Consider the following 13,344-nt stretch of genomic DNA (forward strand, 5'->3'; position numbering starts at 1 on the left):
ATGTTGCCAGAATATATCTGTTATTTCCATAGTTTTTTTCTTTGAGTGAACAAGAGTAAAATGTACAGATGCTTCAGTTAAAATTATTGGTTTTGAATGCAGGGCAAAACTGTAAAAATTATAATTATTTCTGTAAAACCCACACATTAGAAATTCTACAACTGTAGAATTTACAGAAATGGGTAGGTTTTTGGAAAATGGATAAAAATTTAGATTTTACAGAACGGTTTTGGAGTACCGACAGATTTTTCTGTAAATTTTGCTTAGGCTTTCTGGCATTTGGGGTTTCCAGAAAATTTCTGTAATTTTTACGGAACATTTTTCACTTAGTGTACGTGATGTTCACAAATAAGGATTGTTAGAGAAGTTGCCGTCCTTGGACCCCTTTGCTGGCACCATTTTTCAAAACTTTTCACCAGTGGTAAAATCACTGTCCAATATCCTGTTTTAAGCATCCACAGATCCTTGTTCTAAAACGTTAAGTTTAATTGAAAAAGGATTAAGCCAAAAAGGTTCTTCGCTCTTTTGTATCTTTGCTTTTTCATAAATCATGTTTTTAATTAATAAATATTTGTATCCATCAGACTTTCATTTTTATAAAACTTAAAAGAAAATAGAACTTTGCAGGAATTGTTTAGAATTTCATTCGCTAACGATTCTTCAACTAACGATTCATTAAAGTTCTTTTGCTACTAAATAACATATAATAGATACCTTATGTTATTTCTATTGCAACGTTTTCCTGAGTTACCCTCGCAATTTCTAATACGAGATAATGGCATTTTTAAAGTTCTTAGCCATGTTAACGCGTGTTTTAAAATCCGACTGACTTTTGAATTACATATGATATTATGGCTTACGGTGAAGTGGTTTAAGTCCAATATGCTAAATGATTATTTGATGATGAATAAACCTACGTCAGGTCACGATTAATAAAATTAAATATGCAAATTTGACGTAGTTTTATTAATCATCAAATAATAATATGGTATTATATAATGTTGTTTTCATTAAAATATATTTAAAAAAGTTTCAACTTGTTATTTTTATAGATTTTATTTAAAATTTAATTTCACGGTATAGATGAATTTATTGTTTATAACTTTTTGATATTTTGGTATAAATCATTGTAAACATATTTTTTGACGACCTAAAAAAAAGGGAAAAATATAGGAATATTCTTATTTTATATCCAAATTTCAAGATAGTACCCCAAAAATAGCTAACGGGTGATAATGAGAGGTATAAGGAATCATTTAAAATTTTTCAATATAGAAGTGATATATTGACTACACTTAGAACTAATTTGTATAAGTTTTTTGAAGCTACGTTTTCCAGAACTAAACATTTGATTTAATTGAAGAGAAGTTTAAAATTTTCGTCATCGGATAATAAGGCTGTTATGTTGTGAGTATTACTGGAGGTTCCTGAGCCGGATGCTAATGCAGGGTGAAATGACCGGGGAAGTTCAGGAGGGACTGCGGGAATAAATGCAGGCTGAAATGAAGGGGGAAGATCAGGAGGAACTGCTGGATTAACAGCTGATTGAAATGGAGAAGGAACTCCCGGAGGGAGGACAGGGGCCAGTGGTGGTTGAAATGGTAAGGGATAAGCAGGAGGTACCGCAACGGAAGTGTTGAGACTTGGAAAAAGTATTGCACTTCCTCCTTCTGAGAGAGTCCGCAGATCGTTACAAAGTTCAGCTGGGTCCAACAAAGGCTGGTATCTTTCCATTTTTTTTATCAATGCGTACAAAACATTTCCTGGGCAAGTTGTGCAAGTCAAGTCTTTATGGCCGTGGATTCGATATTTCTTTAAGAAATCCTGGAAAAAATATTATATTTTAATGGCCTCCAAAAATTAGGTTGTATGGCTCCTAAATTTCCGTAAATGATGGTCGGTGATGTGATAGCGGCGACATAAATATACCAACTGAAGGGAGCTCAACAGTTTTTATTGACGTCAACTCATTCGACCAATTGCCTGAATTTTGCATTCTTATAAATGTTTAATTAATAAAAAGGTTATAATCGTCATCATAATTTATAAAAAAGCTTAATTAATAAAACCAAAGTTTTATGAAACTGCGCAAAACCACACATTCCTGATTTGCAATTGCTCGTTTCACTGAAAATCCATTGAGAAAATAGCCTCCCCTAATAAAAATCACCTTTTGGTCGCCATATTCGAGAAGTGCTTCGAATGCATCCATTTGTCTCTGATTTGGAGGATAGACGCTAAAATCGCCGATGAATGCCACTTGTAGAGAGATCGGATCAATGGAAGGTCGTTTGATGATCTTGCTGTACATGGTCCAAGCAAAGTTCTCGTAGATCCTACCATCACCACCAATCATGAAATTGTAACCGATGTTGTCGAGTTCTATAAACAGAAAAAATAATTTGTATGAAAGGAATATATCCAAAACACGAAAATGCTGAAGCTTTTCAAGTGGATGTTACTTTTCGTTAGCATGTTTCTCTGTTCAACAGCTTTGAGGATAAGCATGCAGTCGGTCAAATTGTAGCAATCTGGGGAATTGGTGTGATGAACGATTACTTTTGAGAACGAGTCTCCGGGTCTGATGTTCAGCTCACTCAATCTAGTGGCGTTCCACTCAGAACGACTGACGGTCGCCAGGTAAATGTACTCTGAAATGAAGAAGGAGTGGCAATGATATCCGTGTTAAACATTTACTATTAAAACAGTTGTAGATCATTATATAACGAATGTGTCTGTTAACCGGAGGAAACGTACTGCGATGCAAGTCATCGTTATGTAAATAAGTCTTGTGATCAACTGTTTCGTTGGATTGTGGATATTATTATATGGTCAATGGTAAAATGTTTAGAGCATAACACTATCAGACATTTTTTTTTAAATATTTATCATTATTGTTATAGGCAACTTTATTTTTTCTGGGCCCATTTAGGTTTCCGTTTGAAGGATAGGTATTGCCGTGACTAAAGTTGTTTTTTAATATTGTCGGCAACTATTTTTATAAGTGTCGTTACGGACGCTACACTTTGAATCAAATCTTTAGGCAGTCCAGTACTACTAACTTGATAAATTCCTAGTAAAAATATTCTTGTAGAAATACAAAATATTTGTGTGGTACTGGAACAAGAATTAAGGTATATTAAGGTTGTATATCTAATTATATGTTATTAGAGTAATCAAATATTTCAAATGAGTAATATCTGAAATGGGAAGGAAAATTAAAAGTATAAAAGATTTAATAATTATATTAGTACTGAAAGTAAATAATATGTTCACAACTCCCTTAAAAAAATCTTACTTACTTATTTTAAGAGGATGCCGTCTAGTCGGACGAGACCCCACCACAACGATATTTGGTCCTCTGGGCTTGAAGAGATGATGGCCCTTGTCAAGACTCGTATGCACTTTGTGAGTAGCGTACGCCCCTGCGGCAGCTCCAACAGCGGCTCCCACTACAGCAGTTTTCGCGGATGACGATTTGTGAGATTTCGGTTTGGAAACGATACCCACGTTTGGTTGTCCATAATTCATTCCGCCTCCACCGGATTGTCCATAATTCATTCCGCCTCCACCGGGTTGTCCATAATTCATTCCGCCTCCACCGGGTTGTCCATAATTTATGCCGCCTCCACCGGGTTGTCCATAATTCATTCCGCCTCCACCGGGTTGTCCATAATTTATGCCGCCTCCACCGGGTTGTCCATAATTTATGCCGCCTCCACCGGGTTGTCCATAATTGTGCCCACCTCCACTGGGTTGTCCATAATTGTGCCCACCTCCACTGGGCTGTCCATAATTATGAGATGGTTGCCCGTAAGTTGGTTGACTTCCTCCCGATGACCATTGTTGTTTTGGGTAACTAGAACCACTGCTACTACTGCCACTGCTGGATTTGGAGGACTTGGATTTGCTACTAGAGCTGCTTCTACCCCCGCCTCTGCCTTTTGCGTCGCCTGGAGCTGCAAAAACCTTTTTATAGCAAGTAGTACATAATATAAATTTAAATTTTATGTTTTATGACTATATATAATACGCGCAAGTGCTTTTTATGTAAGAGCTCAATTTTTTATTAAGTTTCCCAACCAAGCTAAGACTAGGAAGGGGGTCACCATAAGAATCTGCTATATTACTTCCCAAGATATTAAGCTTTTAGTCAAATACAAAACGATTAGCTATTGAAATATGTACGAAAAAATACGACCGGGTAAAAGAGGTTGTACGTGACAACAGCACCTACACGTTTGCAAAGGCTTTAATTCTACATGGTTACAATAAAATTTAACCTTAAACGAAAAACCATCTGTTAAACATTGTAACGTCACTGATGCTTGATAATCTAAGATTATCGTATTCCTTAAAAAAAAACACGCCTTTTTGGTAAGCTACTTGCAATCGCTTTGATTATATTTTTAATAACAAGTTTTAAAATAAAATTATCAAAGCAACACATAATAGTTTGCTTATCTATCGAGATGTTTTAAAAATTCGATGAAATTATGGCAATGTAAATCTACCAGAAAAAGAAGACGCTAGGAGACAGAAGTAATAAATAATCTAAGCTTGCCTCGTAGCTTGCGTATTTTGAGTACAACAAATTTTGGGGAATCGCAAATGGGAAATATGGCGTTCTGATAAAATATATCATTAACAGAGAAAAGTACATTATTTCATGTGAAATATCTAAAAAACTATTCGAAACGCTCGGCAAAAACCACTTACCGAAAAGCAGGAAAAGCAGAGAGCATATCAGGAAAAGTAACTTGAACAAATTCATCTTTTCTCGAATGGCTCGCGTAATAACGCGAAGACGCCTTTATATTTTTTAATTATCTCATTAAGAAAGTTACGAGAGGAAACCGACAAAATTCAAGGTCAGAAAAAGAGTAAAACCAGCTCCGATTAAATAATAGCCTGCAAAACACTCTTCTTATCTGCTTAAAACAGACGACAAAATGGATTGGCATAATTTCTTTCAATTATAAGATTATCAATTAAATGAAATACAGTAGTACTGCTACAGCGATTTGAAACCGCTTTTTGCCTTATCACGGAGGAAGTGGCCGATCCCTAGAACCAATCTAACGCTTACGTAATGAAAAACAAATTAGTTCTTATTATATATTTTATATTATATTATATTATATTATTTTATTTTTCATAGTTTCAATATCAATTATAGAAAACTAAGAGTTTAATAGCTCTTAAATATTGGATATGTTTTTAAAAAATATAACTAGATTAAAGATTATTTTTTGCCCAATTGATTTCCCAAATATAAATAACAAAACATGTGGTAAAATAAAACATATCCTTCCATTATTGATCAATTTTTAAGAAAGTATAATGATTTTTGTCGGATACATGCAAAAAAGATTAACAATTAAGTTTTGCCTTCCTTATTTTTCCAAATATAAACAACGAAAAATGAAATTCGTCGAAAGATAAATTATTGGATGAAACCTATATTGAAGATATTTACATAAACAGACTTCATTGGTATTTGTGGGATGAGATATCAGATTAAAATTTAAAATAAATATTTAACCCCTTTTTTAGAAATAATAAAGCGTTATGAAATTAATAGAGAAAAATCAGCAAGGAAAAAAACTTTTTTTATTGAGATCAGAAACGAAATTCTAAACAAGTAGTCTAGTTGGTTGAATAAAAAGTTACGGGAAAATAGATTTGTATTGTACAAATTTTATTGAATAATAATGAATTTTTTCTAATGAATAATCATAATGAATAGTATTTTACCAAATAGCCATTATATCGTCGTTACACAATAGCAACTTTAAAACAAAAGTTCATATGAATAAAAAACTTGAATTTGAACCAATTCAGAATATATCTTTTAAACAGTACATCGTTGTGATCCTTTACCCAAGATATTGAACATAAATAAAAATTTTCACAAAACATATTTCAATTTAATATACCGTAGTTGAGATTTGTCGGCGGAGTTAAAGCAACAATCAAACATAAATAGATTTCTTTTGACAAGGAAGAAAATATATAGGAATTTATTGTAAACAGATATTTATATAACAAATAACAAATATTTTATTTGAACATTAATTTTAAACCATGAAAATCGAAAAGCACATAAAATAAACGACATAATGTATTTGTACTTAATATTTGGTAAAAATGTTATTTTAAAATTAAAAACCTTTATTGTCGTTTAAAAATTATGAAATAAAATAAAATAATATGGTTGTTTAACAATATGTTTTATGAAGCCTATAGTATGTTTACTTAATATGTATAGTTTATTTAATATTACATAAAATACGGAGAGGAGCTTTAAATTAAACTCTTATCGAAATCAGTCTCAAAAGAAATATTTGTAGTTAACGTTTTGTGTATGACACATAAGCTCAATTGATGTCAGAATTGAAAACTAGAGCCTGTAACAATTCTTTCGCTTGAACAGATATAAACTGTTCAGCTATATTCTTAAAAATACACACTCCACTCATTTATAGTTTAAGTGCCTTTAAATGTATTGCTCGGTACCCTTTTCTTGGTTTCGGCCCGCAGCTAGTGTAGTTGATCGTTCATTTCCGCCAGTGTTCGACACAATCCGCCTACACATTCATTAAATTTAGGACACTATAAAAACAAACTGCTCTAAAAGTAACGCTTTAATAATAAATTTTGGTAAAAGCATAAAAAAATTAAGTCCACGTGGCACGATCTTAAATATAAATGCAGTTTGAATCATCACGTGCCCTGTTGACGAATGGAACATATATAATCAACAGGCGCTTCAATAAATACCTCTCTCTATTTCTGTCCTCCCCTACATGAACGCGCGAATCGCTGAATAAAATAACCACGTATTTATAGGCAAATTGCTGAACAGGTTTTATTTAAGCGTTTATTTCAAGTGTTTCATTTATTTAAAGTCTCTCTTTTAATATTTATATTTTTATATGACCCATTAGCCCAATTAGTTTCCATATTTACAACTAGAGCAAATTAAAATTCTTTCACTTAGACGAATTTAAATTATACAACTATACGCACTACATTTATCTCTATAATCTATAAACAAGCTTTCACACATTTTTGGTTTAAAAGCTTTTTAAAACGTGTCGCCACTTAAAGGTTCTGAAAAACGATATATTACGTATGTATATTAATTCCTTTGGCAAGTCGAATTAAAAATTCAGGAAACGACGTTTTTTATCTTCTTCGAAAGCTGCGCCGTTGATAGGACTCTACGTTTATAATGAGTTTTCTGCGTGAATAGGCAGAACGAATTAGACTTGGCAACGAGATCTTTCGCATATACCGTTTAGACTTATAATTGCTCTGGGTACTCGCAAAGTGTAAAACTCTTAAATATTGACAAAATGAAACTGTGTTTGTCATTAACCACACCGCTTCTCTACCTTGCTCTGTACGGTGAGTTTTTTAATTTTCTAAATATTTTTAAAAATACCAAGGTCCTACGAATATTATTTTGCTATAACAATCCCTAAACCCAGACGTAATTTTTTTTGTTACTCAGTGCTGCGTAGAACTCGTTACTTCACCAGTTTCCGATCATTTTACTTAATACGTTTCTGAAAAAAAAAAGCGCAATACAAAATACATTACATACTGAAATTCTATAACTTTCGTATCGAAAAATATCCTTGCCAAGAGCAATTTTAAATAAGCTGAGTAATGCCTTTAATTCAGGTGGCCGGGTTACAATGCGTTGGAGGGTGGTGGAAAGCCCTTCAAGCCAACATATCCTTACATTCATAATTACAAGTTTTTTACTGAAAGGGGATACTAAAGAACTCGGAGAAAAACCTTTAATTGTTAACATATTATTAGGTTGAAGTTAGAAGGTGTTACCTTGGTTATTAGCCTCGATGATAGTGATTCAGATTTTATATTAACTATCGTGTTGGAAATATTTCCCTGTTCATGTTTTTATTTCTGGATTAATTTCACGGTAAGATAATATTGCTTCGACTGCAAGCGAATTTGATCTATAGCGGTAATCAAAAAATGTCTGGCTCTCTTTTCACCAAATCGTCTCATTTTATGCGGGATTTCGTATTATTTGGCTTCTGAACTAACAGTAATGTGGCTGTAGTAAATTCTTATTAAACTTTCTACGCTTTTTTAACTTAACGTTTACAAATTTGTGGGCGTCTACCTAGCGCTTACCGGAAGTGAATAATATTGGAAAATTAAATTAATCGACTCTGTATTCAGTTATTTGTTTAATAGAGCCTTTCAAGTATTTCCCTTGCAGGTACCATTTCCATTTGAACCTGAATAACTTCCGCAATTGCTTTAAAAATAACTAATTCTTTAATTATAATAATTCTTTAAAACAAATAATGAAAAGAATAATTAAGACCTTCATTTGGAGTTAAAAATTAAGCACATCGGAACATGTGCTTTAAAGGCGCTCTTAAGATAATCAAGGTGTGAGATTCGCAAAATTATTGCGATTAAAATAATATAAAAAATATGCGTCAAATACCTTGAAATATTCTTATAATATTTATATAATTTTTATTTAATGTCTTTTCATAATAATATTAATATTAAGATATTATTGTAGTTTTAATTTAAATAAAAAATTTACTACAGAACGTCTTTAGCACAGGCGATTTTAATTAAGCTATTTTATTTACAATACTTTTGGATCATTCATTATTTTGAGAATAATTTGTTTGTGATAACAATTTAGAGCTCTAAATGTAATTGTATGGAAACATTTATGGGAAAAAGGTCTATTTTATTTGATTTTGGATTGTGTTTAAAGAAAGAATCGTAAAAATACATCAACCTTCTAAATAATTATTCATTTTCAGTGTGGTGTTCGAAGGCCATCAACAACAGGCACGTACTCTTTAAACGGAACTTGGTCAACCTGGTCCGGAGGAATGCCTTGGCAGGGACTCTGTCGTCGCCTCTTCCCAACCTATCCAACACAAACATCGCCAGTCGTTTCGCCCACTCGGCGCTCAAAAAGGGCAAAGGTGCATTCAACAAAGCCAAGTCCATCAACAGCCATTTTGGTAAAACCAAATAATTAATCACAACTAATCTGCCTCATGCTTTTCAGAAATGATTACTTCACGCAAAACTATCAGTAATAGTAACTAGAAACTTGGGTTTACATCGGCAATACATAAGAAAACGTTCAGTCCCAAAACGATATTTCGTCTTGGTGTTTATAATATAATCTTTATATTTACAAATAGCCAATTTTTTAAATAACTTAATTTTTATTACATATAAGGACAAAGATATCTGATAGCGCCGGGAAAATCAATAGCACTGTTATTTTCGAAATCTACAATTTGACAGAATAAAGTTCTTTCACTTAAACAAATAAAACATTATAAATATAAGAAAAATATGTGCTTCTATGGGATCCCAACGACAAGCCAATAAAAAAGCATGCCTAGTTTCTGATCAATAAAATTCAAAACCAAATCAAAATCATTATAGTTTAGTCATAAAATGACGAACAAAATCATTTTAAGGATTTCAATGAGAAAAATTGACTTTAGTAGCAATTATAAAGTAGGCGCTAACGTAACTTATTTTCATCACCCAATTTAAATTAACGAATTCTAAGAAAAATTTTCAAAACAAGAGAAAGCTCTTATAAATAGTCTTTATTTGGAGGCCTTAACGTTATATTTATCTTTAGGTTATCAATTAACAAATTAAGCCCGAAGCAGAAAATAAAATCAGAGAAGGTTTTTTAGCGTTATCTCATTCTGTCTATATAATAGTGCCACTCAGGGAGACGCACTCAGCTATAGCAAAAGCGACAATAGACAAAATGTTTGTAAGCCCTTTCGAAATTTACTCTTACCATTAAACACAAAGCCAACTAGATGGCGTTGCACTGGAAGCGTTCTTTTTTGTTAAGGCTATTTTACCTCTTCTTTTGACTGACCTATAGTGAAAAGCATAGTGATTTAACGACGTATTCTTTAACTCTTCTTCTACACTCTTTTTACTTCGCGACAGATATTTGACACACTTTTGGGTCTTTTGTATATTTTGGCCATAGTTAAAAAAGATATTTTAAAAATTAAATTCGAACATAAATAATTTATTAATAACGATCTTTTATATTCCTAAATTGCTTGTCTTATATGTCCCTATTACGGGAAAATGATATCCCTCTTAAATGGCTTTGTTTGTCAGCAAAATGTTAGTGCTGCCACTTTAAACAAATCATGAATTTTCATTGAAATAAAAATGCATTTTTCTTCAGGGCCGGACTGGCTAGTAGTTGGCCCCACCGGCTATGCAATAGTGGAGGCCCCATTTCCCATTAATGCAAAATATTGCCTCTTTGGCCCTCAATTTGAGTTGGCCCCGATCTGACCGGCGATCGGCGGTTAGCCACCCTGGTCAGTCCGGGCCTAATTTTCTTAAATAATATTAACACTCAGGATGAGATGAGATATCGTTATTGCACTTTCTACAATATAAAACCGATATTTCATAATAAATGAAATCAATTTATTTCAAAAATTGGCCAAATCTTTGCCCTTCCATAAACAAATAATTCTATATTTGAAGTCTGTTAGATAAGTAGAGCAACATTGGTGTAATTTTATAAAATCACCGCCTTCAATGGCATCTAAGTGAGAAATAATGGAGAACACAGTGAAATAATATAACAATTTTGAGCGCGAAACTTTGTCTCTAATTGATCTTAAAACATTATAAGTTAAATTTGATATTTAGGGTTTGGCTCTTTGAACGTGGTGAAAGGCGACGAATGGAAAGCACGCGCTCCCAGGAAGACGCGCCCCTTCGGGAAGACGCCTTCGAAAATCATCGTCCACCACACTGCTTCGCGGGGCTGCTCCAACCAACCCGAGTGCGTCTTATTACTCCAACAAATACAACAATATCGAATCGACGTTCTTGGTAAGATCGCTTTCCATTATCATTATTTCTCTATCATCGTTCATTCAAATTATCTTTAAATATTTCAAAAACAAATATTGTACAGTATTAAGACTGTGATCTGAAACAAGAACCTGCTCTTTGGTTTTGCCGTTACTAATGTTACTTAAATTTAAACATTTCCTTTTTGACAAATTAAAGAATACGTTCGAGTCCTTTCATTTTCAATCTCGTTATTTAATATTTTTAAGTAATTTCGAGAAAAATTAATTACCTTGTAAAGTTAAAAGTAATTCATTCTGAAAAATTAGTGACGTATATTATATAAGTGAAAATAAGGATATGAAACTACTTTAGCTTGTCGCATCACTTAATTTTTTAAGAAATGTTTTACTATGATCGATATTTTTATATTGAAAATATTTGAGGTAACCGGAAGTATAACAGTTTGGAAAAAATCTTATTTTATGCATATTTAGCTAAAATTGTTAAATACTCATCCAAATACCCCGTCTTGGAATCAACCATTGAAGAAATTAAAAATTATATTTGCTACCTCGCACAAGTGACGGATTAGCCAATACAGGGCCGTGCTTAGGGGGAGGCGAGCAGGGCGGTCGCCCAGGGCCGCTAAAATTTTACCATATGGATGTATATACCGGAGGGCCGCTACACTCAGTTTCGCCCATGCATTTCGCCCGGGGCCACGTGACCTCTAAGCACGGCCCTGAGCCAATAGGCGGGATTAAGTCTCTGCGGCCTCGAAAATTACGATGCAATAAAAACTTAATTATATAAAAAATACCTTTATACTTATTTGTGTCTTTTGAGAAAATTGCGCCTAGAGCCTCCAAGGAACATACTTTATTAGTGGCTCGCACAAATACAGTTTTAAAATGTTTTTTTGGTGTATTTAAAATTTATCTGTGGCATTGTTTAAGGTAAGCCGATTACGTCGCTTCTTATAAGACGTTTTGAAAGATAAATGTATTGGTTTCATTTCAACGGATTTCAAAAAAAAATATTTCTTTATTGTAGACCTTCACTTTTCTTGTTTATGTATTGTCAAGGTGCGGACAATGTGGGCTACAATTTCATGATCGGAGGTGACGGGAGAATTTACGAAGGTTTGGGCTGGAACAAATACACTAATCTGACGGGAATCATGAAATTCGACAACACCTCTCTGCACGTGGCCTTCCTGGGGGACTTTTCAAAAGCTAAACCCAACGACGCCCAAATGAGAGCCTTTCAGCGCTGGGAACAACACGGAGACCGAAAGGTATCGGACATTTCAAATTGTAAAACCTTTTTTCAGAAAATGCCATTTTGCGTTAAACTCTTAACACAATTATCAAGGCGTGCAAAGTTAGTACATTAATCATATAGACTTAGATGATCATTTCGAATTCATAGAAAATGGTTTTCAGATTTAAAAAAATTAAAGAGTCAAACATTTTTGCAGTGCTAAATCTTAATATTTTTCAAATGGTTTGTAAGAATCCAAATCATATTCTTTGTAAATTTCAACTATGCATTATCGTGCTGTGCTATAAATTCAATAAATCATAGAAAATGAACGAGACACAATTTACAGTGTCCCTGGGTTTGTGATACTTATACAGGGTGGCCCAATTTGCTCTGACCAGGCATTTTTCTCAAACACTATTTGATATATAATTTCGAAACTTTCAGGGTATGATAATTTCGTTCAAAAAATAAATTTTGAAAAAGATGGAAAGGATATTAGATTTTTTTCAAATTTACAATTTGAAACGTTTCCAGCAAAATACTCTTACCCTGAAAGTTTCAAAATTATATATCAAATTGGGCCGCCCTGTATGGTTTGTTGAGTGAAGCTTCTTGGAAAATATCAATAACATAATGCTAACTGAAAAATATTTCGATTTATTAAAAGGATTACATAAAAAAATATCGAATTCACGGACATCGAGACCTAGTGTGCACCAGTTGTCCAGGAGACGCGTTGTATGCCAGTATCAAAGAATTGACCAGATATCAGGCTTTGAACAAGAACGGAAACCACGTTTGCCCCAACACCACGCTCACGTCAACAATTTGTATTTAAAATCCAAAACAATTTCCTAGCAAACTATTGCTATGCCATTTCAATTTGTATTATTCTTTTTCTGTTTGAATAATAAATAAATATCTGAAATTACTTAGCCGGAAATTAAAAATATATGCCAGTTCCTCCTTTTAACGGTTCATCAGTTTCGTGTAGAACTTATAATTTTACTTATGCGGCTTATAAGTATATCAAATATAGCTAATATATATCCTGTGTAATATTTCCAATAAAACTAAAAGGAAATCAACACCTTTCAATGTGCTTAGCGTTTGTGCAATGATTTGGTAAGTGACAGGTTGAATTGTATTGTGCCTTGTACTTCACTGCCTTAAACTGGATTTTTCTTCTATTAAAAA

The 13,344-nt window shown here is 33.2% G+C and overlaps 2 protein-coding genes across 2 annotated transcripts; one reads left to right on the plus strand and one right to left on the minus strand.

The window, feature by feature from the left end:
- Positions 1-1,079: 1,079 nt before the first annotated feature.
- On the minus strand, positions 1,080-4,789 carry LOC149963271 (uncharacterized). Its single transcript, XM_090170532.1, has 5 exons — positions 4,720-4,789; positions 3,303-3,959; positions 2,463-2,651; positions 2,171-2,382; positions 1,080-1,824 (listed from the first exon to the last, which is right to left on the minus strand). Exons 1-5 carry the CDS (start codon positions 4,772-4,774, stop codon positions 1,354-1,356), a joined length of 1,584 nt encoding a protein of 527 aa, XP_090026658.1. The 5' UTR covers positions 4,775-4,789; the 3' UTR covers positions 1,080-1,353.
- Positions 4,790-7,345: 2,556 nt separating this feature from the next.
- Positions 7,346-13,101, plus strand: LOC149963272 (peptidoglycan-recognition protein SC2-like). Its single transcript, XM_090170533.1, has 5 exons — positions 7,346-7,413; positions 8,829-9,035; positions 10,732-10,917; positions 11,967-12,178; positions 12,815-13,101. The coding sequence occupies exons 1-5, from the start codon at positions 7,362-7,364 to the stop codon at positions 12,983-12,985; spliced, it is 828 nt and encodes a 275-aa protein (XP_090026659.1). The 5' UTR covers positions 7,346-7,361; the 3' UTR covers positions 12,986-13,101.
- The last annotated feature ends 243 nt before the right edge of the window (positions 13,102-13,344 follow it).

This window comes from Leiobunum rupestre, chromosome 1 (genome assembly GCF_980474605.1).
Source record: "Leiobunum rupestre chromosome 1, qqLeiRupe1.1.hap1, whole genome shotgun sequence".
Lineage (NCBI taxonomy): Eukaryota > Metazoa > Arthropoda > Arachnida > Opiliones > Sclerosomatidae > Leiobunum > Leiobunum rupestre.